We start from the raw sequence: 8644 nt of genomic DNA, 5'->3' as shown, positions 1-8644 counted from the left end.
GGGAGATGCTCCAGTCCTCTTAGCAACTTCGTGGCCTCCTCTGCACTTGCTCCAACAGTTCCGTGTCTTTCTTACACTGAGAACACCAGAACTGTGTGCAGTATTCCAGGTGGGTCTCACCAGAGCAGAGTAGAGGGGGAGAATCACCTCTTTTGACCTGCTGCCCACACTCCTTTCAGTGCAGCCCAGAAATGGGTTGGCTTTCTGAGCCAATCGAATCCTGCACAAAGAAACTTAGAGGTAGGGGTAAAATGGACAAGAAACTTAGAAGTAGGGTTTAAAGTTCTCTTTCACCTCATTGCCAAGTGGTTAGAGAACTTGTTTGTGATACGGTGCAGTGGGGTTTTTTCTCAGTTTAAAGGGGATTTTATTCCCTTTACAAGAAGGACAGTTTAGATACACAGAAAGTAAGTCATGTATTACAAGAAGTTGTCTGGGCTTGGGTTAGATGGTTCCACATCTTTCTTACTCACTCTGTTCTCCTGCACTGTATGGTTAAGCATTTGTGACGTTATGAACTGAATTCTACATGTATCAGTTGTGTTTCCTGATACAAATCAGAAGATCAGTTTCATTTGTTTCAGTTACTGCACAAATTACTCATCCAGCAGAGGATCTGAGGTATTTACTGTACTCTGGGAATCTCCCGGGGCTTTGGTAGTCAACTTCCCCAGCAATCTGACAGACACACGTTCATAGTCATTCTCCTTGATTCAGGACAGGTACTTGGTTCAAAGTCAGCGGCTTGATCACAGAACTGTGCTATTCTGCCATAAATCTGATTTACAGTGGGATTCCCAGAAACATGTTGTTTAGTAGGCAATGGTCCCTTCTTCAGAGGCATTTAAAATCACAGAATCATTTAGGCTGGAAAAGATCTCTAAGATGATTGGGTCCAACTGCCAAACCCACCACTAAACCATGTCCCTAAGTGTCACATCTACATGGCTTTTAAATCCCTCCAGGGGTGGTGACTCAACCGGTTCTCTGGACAGCCTGTTGCACTGGTTGACAACCCTTTCCATGAAGAAATTTATTCTCATATCCAACCTATACGTCCCGTGGCACAAACTGAGGCCATTCTTTCCTATCAATTGTTACTTGAGATCAACTCCACCTTGCTACAACCTCCTGTCAGGTAGTTGTAAAGAGTGATAAGGTTCCCCTGAGCCTTCTCTTCTCCAGACTGAATATCCTCAGCTCCCTCAGCTGCTCCTCATGGGACTTGTGCTCTACAAGCTTCACCAGCTCCATTGCCCTTCTCTGGACATGCTCCAGCACCTCAATGTCTTTGTTGTAGTAAGGGGCCCAAAACTGAACACTGGATTTGAGGTGTGGCCTCACCAGGGCTAGGTACAGAGGGACGATCTCTTCCCTAGTCCTGCTGGACACACTATACAGACCAGAATGTCATTGACCTTCTTGGACAAATATATATGTATCTAAAAAGTATTTGGTGGTTTTTTTAATAGCTCTGAGATTATAAAATTAGTTCCTGAAGATTTGCTGTGTATTTTTTATGGCAGTAGAATTTATGGACAAGAAACTGTCTGCATAGGTAGAAGAGAGTGACAGGATAAAGCAGAAGTTTCTGTTGGGGTGTGAGTGCTGTATGTGACTAATGAATATGTGGAGCAAAAGAGCTGTGTATGGAAAAATGTCTTTATGTATGGAAGGATACTGAATCTCTGCCTGTGTGGACACTTGGATATGGAATGTAGCTGTGTTGGGATACATAACTGGACAACATCTGCCACACAGTTTGTTAAAGCTGTTTACTATAATTTGTTAAAGCTGTTTAATAATCTGCATAGTAACAAATGTTCTGTGTGTTCTTAATGTTTTATAGCCCAGAATGATTCATCCATTCTGTATCTTACCAGATCAAGTAACTAAGATGAAAAAAAATCTAAAACCTGGGAAACTTGAAGTCTGAGGAATTTTAGTTTGAGTGTGTTGGAATTTGTTGATGTGTGGGATAGACAGTTTGGCTGGGACATGTGTGCCACAGAGTGTTTTTCCTCTCCCAAAAAAGGGAAAAGCTTTATGCTTCACTTACAAATGTTGTGTTTATTCCACATTATAGTAATCATGAGAGAACTGTACTGGTAACGCTGGGTTTAATTGATCCCAGTTAGACTGCATCGTGGACTTGGTTAATTTGCTGCCTTTTTAGTAGAGCTGCCGGAGAATAGAAGTCCAGTAATTTTGCAATACATTCTGCCTGAGGGTAGGAAAGCTCTACAGAGGGAGCTGGACAGACTTGATCAGTGGCTGAGGAACAACTGCATGAGGGTCACTAAGGCTCAGTGCTGGTTCTACCCTTGGGACACAACAGCCCCAAAGAGGTGTTGTTCAGAAAGGGCCTTGGTGGTGCTGGTGGCAGCGGCTCAGTGTGAGCCAACAGTGTGCACAGGTGGCCAAGGAGGCCAAGGGCATCTTGGCCTGGATCAAGAACAGTGTAACCAGCAGTACTAGGGCAGTGCTCATCCCCCTGGACTGGGCACTGGGGAGGTCACAGCTCAGTGCTGTGCTCAGCTTTGGGCACTCACTGCTAAAAGGATATTGAGGTTCTGGAGTGAGCCCAGACAAAGGCAACGAGGAAAGCAAAGGGCTAGAGCACATGGGGAAGGGCTGAGGGAGCTGGGTTTGGTTAGCCTGGAGAAGAGGCTCAGGAGTAACCCCATGGCTCTCTCCAACTCCCTGAAAGGCTTGGAGAGAGGTGGGGGATGTCTCTTCTGCCATGGCTGCAGGGAGAGGACTAGAGGGAATGGCCTTGAGCTGAGACAGGGCAGAGTCAGACTGGATGTAAGGAGAAATGTTTTCTCTGTGAGAGTGTTCAGGCACTGGGATACTGCCCAGGGAGGTGGTAGAGTCACCATCCCTGGAGGTGTTGAACAGGCATCTGGATGTGGCACTGGAGGATATGGTTTAGAGTTTAGGGGTTCCAGCAATGACAGAGTAGTGGTTGGACTTGTTGATCTTAGAGGTCTCCTCCAACCTCAATGATTCTATCCATGCCAGCCTTGATAAAGATTGCTGTTCACAGTCTGTTTGGTACATCACTAAGTTTCTAAACTGTTGGTTAACTGATGTCTCTCTTTTGTTCCTGTCTCAGGTACTACGCCTATCTTCAGCAAGCTCAGGCATTTTACACATTTCCCTTCCATCAGATGATGACTGCAGTGCCCAACATGGAAATGATGACTGAGCAGCCATCTCTAGAGGGCATTCCAGAGCCAAACGTTGCTCAGGAGCCTCCAAAAGGTAGTTTGACTATCACTAAAACGATAGTAATCAATTGGTAAAGAAATATTGCCCTTAAACTCCTTCTTTGGACCTGGTTTTTGTCCAAGTCAATGTGATTGTCTGAGTGGTGTCTATGGTGCAGAGACACCTAAGCTACCTAAGTGTTGAGCCAGTAAATCCAAGATTAATCTAGTAACTGTTTAAATTAATGAATTTTAAAGGTGAATTTTTCTATTTGATTTCTTTTTGTATCCACATGTTTAGCTGAGTCTTTTCGAATATCCACACTGCAACATTAGACTTGTACAAAAAAATGGATATTTGCTTTGTTGTTTCAGAAGTTAAAAAAGGAGGAAGGAAAAGAAAAGCCAAAGTGACTGAGCCAAAGCAACCCAAGAAACCTGCTCCTAAAAAGGAAAAAACAGCCAAGTCAAAAGGCAAACAGGAAAAGATCACAGATACTTTCAAAGTGAAAAGAAAAGTTGACCGTTTTAATGGTGTGTCTGAGGCTGAGCTTCTGACCAAGACTTTGCCTGATATTTTGACCTTTGATCTGGACATTGTAATAGTAAGTAGCTCACAAGATGAGGTAGAAAAGTGTATACTCTCTCCTGCTTACTTATCTGTGTTGCTTGTATGGCAAGATCTTGCAAGATAAAGTGTATGAACTGTTTCCTGTGTGTGGAGCTGCTTTGCCTTTTCTGTTAAATGTCATAGTAACATAGTCCTAAGTTCTGAGAAACACAAGTCTTAGGTATGACGCAGAGTCATGAGAGGCTGCTGCTGTGTTTGCTGGAAGCTCTACACACTGTGAACTGCTCTTGGCTTTGCACAGCTAAACGAGACACTGCTTTGTTAGCAGTGACTTAGAGAACTGACTAAGGATCCTCCCCATAACTTGACTCAATTTTTGACCTGTTAACTGTATTCTCATTGTTTTACTGGCCTGGTATCTTTGCAGATTGGCATAAACCCTGGCCTGATGGCAGCTTACAAAGGACATCATTACCCAGGACCTGGAAACCATTTCTGTAGGTTTCTCTTTTCTTTTCTCCTCTTAGAATTGGCAGAACTTTGTTAGAACTTGTGACATTTTAATTAAACGGGTTTGGGTTGGTTTTTTTCCTGTTTTGATGGAGAGAAGGATTTTGCTTTTAACGACCCGAGGGTGATTTAAATCCCATAACTACTTCTCTCAAACACTGTATGTAAAGGGGAATAGAAGAGAAGTAGTCGGTGACGTTCAGTGCAGGTCTAGATTTGTCACATATGAATTCAGGTTGTCAGTAGCTTCTGTCAGAGCAGTACAGTGCAAGGAGAAGCCATGGCAAATTGTAAAAGAAAGCTGACATGTATTTGCCACCTTCTTTCCCACAAAATCTACATGGATCACATCCACTCTCTGCTTAAGCGAATCACGGAATCTCTGTAATCAGCTTTCAGGATAAAACTCTGGTTTCCATACACAGGGTCGTGGTGAGGAATTCCTGTTCACTGGGGATTTTTTGTGCTCTTGCAGTAGATAAATTAATTTTGGCTCTTTGAAACTTTCCTGGATAAGGTAACAGTCTGCCCAAACTAACTGATGCTTTGTTAAAGTAGATTCTTCCTTTGGCATTCCAGTGCTCCCTTAGTCCAGGGATTTTCTTGATTGTGCTTTCTTTTCCTTAGAAATAGGTAAATACCTATGTTCCTACTTCACAGGGAAGTGTCTGTTCATGTCTGGTCTAAGTAATGAACAGCTGAACCATATGGATGACCACACTTTGCCACATAAATATGGGATTGGATTTACAAACATGGTTGAAAGGACAACACCTGGAAGCAAAGACCTGTCCAGGTAGGATAACAAGAAGGGAATATCACAGAATCATAGAATTTTAGGGGTTGGAATGGGCTTTAGAGATCATCCAGTCCCAAGCCCCTGCCCTGAGCAGGGACACCTCCCACCAGAACAGCAGGTTGCTCAAGGCTTCATCCAACCTGGTTTGAACACTGCCAGGGTTGGGGCAGCCACAGCCTCCCTGGGCAACCTGTGCCAGTGTCTCACCACCCTCACAGGGAAAACTTCTTCCTAAGATCTAACCTAATTTTCCCTCTTTCAATTTGCACCTATTGCCCCTTGTCCTGTCACTGCAGCTCCTAACAGAGTCCCTCTGCAGCTTCCCTGGAGCCCCTTCAGATCCTGGAAGGTGCTTCTCTTCTCCATATCATCTATCTCTTCTCCAGTATCAACCTGTTCCAATGTCTCACCACTACTAATGAATTACTAGTTATGATTATAACTTTGACTCCTTTCCCTTTCAGCAAAGAGTTTCGGGAAGGAGGGCGAATCCTGATGCAGAAGCTACAGAAGTACAAACCTCGGATAGCAGCTTTCAATGGCAAATGTGAGAGCCTTGACTTCATCAGGAATTTCTTCTGTCAGTAGCTCTCCCCCTCCCATCTCTTATTCTATCTTCTTTTCATTTTAGGTATTTATGAAATTTTTAGTAAAGAAGTTTTTGGAATAAAAGTTAAGAACTTGGAATTTGGACTGCAACCACACAAAGTGCCAGATACAGAAACTGTGAGTAATGAGACCAGGAAGCAAAACCAGAGCACTCCATTTAGTTATGTAAAATCTAATGACATCTCAGGACTTGCACACAGTTATGGTAACATCAGTTTGACTGAAGTACAAGAGATGTAAAAGGCTTTTACTTGCATAGAGAAAGGGAAACGGTGCAATTGTAGAACCATCAGGGTTGGAGGAGACCTCTAAGGCCATCAAGTCCAACCATTCACCTGTCACTGCTGTAACCCTGATTTAGTTATGTAAAATCTAATGACATCTCAGGACTTGCACACAGTTATGGTAACATCAGTTTGACTGAAGTACAAGAGATGTAAAAGGCTTTTACTTGCATAGAGAAAGGGAAACGGTGCAATTGTAGAACCATCAGGGTTGGAGGAGACCTCTAAGGCCATCAAGTCCAACCATTCACCTGTCACTGCTGTAACCCTGAAACTCTAAACCATATCCTCCAGTGTCCAGATGCCTTGCCTGTTCAACACCTCCAGGGATGGTGACTCCACCACCTCCCTGGGCAGTATCCCAGTGCCTGAACACTCTCACAGAGAAAACATTTCTCCTTACATCCAGTCTGACTCTGCCCTGTCTCAGCTCAAGGCCATTCCCTCTAGTCCTCTCCCTGCAGTCATGGCAGGACAGACATCCCCCACCTGTCTCCAAGCCTTTTAGGGAGTTGGAGAGAGCCATGAGATCATTTATTGGATTTGGGCATTCCCAAGTGCTTCCATCAGAGTGGATCTCCTTAAGCTGATTTGCAGTTTGAAGTCCAATTGAACACTCCAGATAAAACCAGCAGTTTGATGAGGAGTGCATTAGTCACAGACATCCAGTGCTGGAAAATCTCTCAAGAGTCTAAGATGTATCATCTCAAATAGGTTTGTTTAACATGTGCTTATAAACAGGTTAAGGCAAAGAGAATTATGCTACCTGCCAAGGTAGCTTACTCCAAAGATTCATTACCTTGTCCGTTCAAAGTTTGGGACGGTTTTCATCCTATTTCTATCCCAAATTACTAGTGCTGCAAGTTGAAGCTGCTTTTCTCTGAAGGGGAAGCATTGCCGTCAGAGCCTGGAGAACTGTTGGTGACTAAGGACTTGCTTCTTAAGTAGCTCTTAAAGACTTCTGCAGTAGATGTAAGAAAGATAAATAACCCCTTTACTGGTACTTGGTCAGAAACACTTCGTAGTAGTTAAAGTATTAGATAGAGTTTGTTTCTCCTGAACTAACTTGACATCATTAGTCAGGGCTGTTGGCAGAGACAGAGACAATTAAATTCGCTTCAGCCATACCAGCTGAAGATTCTCACCCTGGCACATGTGGTGCAAAGGCACTTGGCCAAGAAACTGGTTAACCTGTGGTGCCTCACTCCCTGGGCTGAGCTGTTTGCAGTGTGTCACATACTCCTTTGTAGACTCTCTGGCTCAGAGCTCTGCTTGCTCAGGGAGATCTGGATTGTGCTCTGCTCTCTGGCATACACTTGTGAGTTGTACACACACTGGTACTGCTTCTCCTGCAGCACAGAAACAACTCTTAGCCTCTCCTCAGGGCAAGACAGCTAACAGGCCAAGAAAAATGACAGACTTTCAGCCCCTTCCACAATCACATTAGTTTGTACAAAGGGTCCAAACGGTGAGCTTAACTGTGAAGTTGTTCTCAGTATTAACTCTTAGCTCAGGGGTCAGTAATGCTGTTTTTCTTGCTCTTTGTCTCAAGCTCTGCTACGTTATGCCATCATCCAGTGCAAGGTGTGCTCAGTTTCCTCGGGCCCAAGATAAAGTTCATTATTACATAAAGCTGAAAGACTTAAGGGATCAACTGAAAGGCATCGCACCCAACACAGAGGTGCAGGAGGTGCAGTACACGTTTGACTTGCAACTTGCACAAGGTACAGTGGATATTTTGTTCATCCTTTAGTAAAACGTAGAGTACAAGACATCCAGCAGCAAAAGGAAATAAAGGATTTAATGGGAGGGAGATGTGGTGTAGAGTTACAGATTTCACTCTCTTTTCAGTACAGCCTCAATGCTCAGATGGGAGCAGGGATTAGCTCGTAGAATTTGTGGCTGGTTTTGCAAGGTGCTCTGTTTTTATTCTGAATACTCATACTTGGGGTCTTCTGCAGAGGATGCTAAAAAGATGGCTGTGAAGGAAGAAAAATATGATCCAGGCTACGAAGCAGCATATGGAGGAGCTTACTGTGAACCCACGTCGTATGGCACCGAGCAGTGCAGCTTCTCTTCAAACAGAGCTGGTAAAGTGCCATGCTGGTGCATTCTATGTCCTTTTTCTATGTCTATTCTATTCACAAGTCCTGTGAGGAGAGGCTGAGGGAGCTGGGGTTGTTCAGCCTGGAGAAGAGGAGGCTCAGGGGAGACCTTATCACCCTCTACAACTCCCTGAAAGGAGGTTGGAGTCAGATGGGAGTTGGTGTCTTCTCCCAGGCAACCAGCAGGAGGACAAGAGGGCACAGACTCAAGCTCTGCCAGGGGAGGTTTAGGCTGGATATTAGGAAGAGATTTTTTATGGAGAGAGTGATCAGGGATTGGAATGGGCTGCCCAGGGAGGTGGTGGATTCACTATCCCTGTAGGTTTTCAAGATGAGACTGGATGTGGCACATACTGCCATGGTCTAGTACCCATGGTAGGGTTAGTGACCATGGTAGGGTTGGACTTGATGATCTTGGAGGTCTTTTCCAACCTGGCTGATTCTGTGATTCTAATTCCATGATTCAGTCTGTAAAGCATTGCTTGGGAGCACAGGCTCGGTGCTGCCAATGGCTTCCTAATAACAGTCTGATTTCTGTCTTTTTTCCCCGGAAG

At 44.3% G+C, this 8644-nt stretch overlaps 1 protein-coding gene across 1 annotated transcript in view; it reads left to right on the top strand.

The window, feature by feature from the left end:
• Window positions 1-3118: 3118 nt before the first annotated feature.
• The window catches only part of TDG (thymine-DNA glycosylase), a gene marked incomplete at its 5' end in the record, with an annotated part of 5686 nt that continues 160 nt past the window's right edge, over window positions 3119-8644 (top strand). Inside the window, 9 exons of the mRNA XM_009076849.1 lie at window positions 3119-3267; window positions 3588-3817; window positions 4211-4280; window positions 4954-5089; window positions 5557-5639; window positions 5724-5818; window positions 7538-7709; window positions 7947-8075; window positions 8385-8388. Of these exons, the coding sequence (XP_009075097.1) occupies window positions 3119-3267; window positions 3588-3817; window positions 4211-4280; window positions 4954-5089; window positions 5557-5639; window positions 5724-5818; window positions 7538-7709; window positions 7947-8075; window positions 8385-8388 (1068 nt within the window). The remainder of the gene's footprint in view (window positions 3268-3587; window positions 3818-4210; window positions 4281-4953; window positions 5090-5556; window positions 5640-5723; window positions 5819-7537; window positions 7710-7946; window positions 8076-8384; window positions 8389-8644) is intronic.

The sequence above is a fragment of the Acanthisitta chloris genome, unplaced genomic scaffold (genome assembly GCF_000695815.1).
Source record: "Acanthisitta chloris isolate BGI_N310 unplaced genomic scaffold, ASM69581v1 scaffold12630, whole genome shotgun sequence".
Lineage (NCBI taxonomy): Eukaryota > Metazoa > Chordata > Aves > Passeriformes > Acanthisittidae > Acanthisitta > Acanthisitta chloris.
Note: the sequence above shows the minus strand (reverse complement) of the source record. Positions and strands in the feature narration are given on the sequence as shown.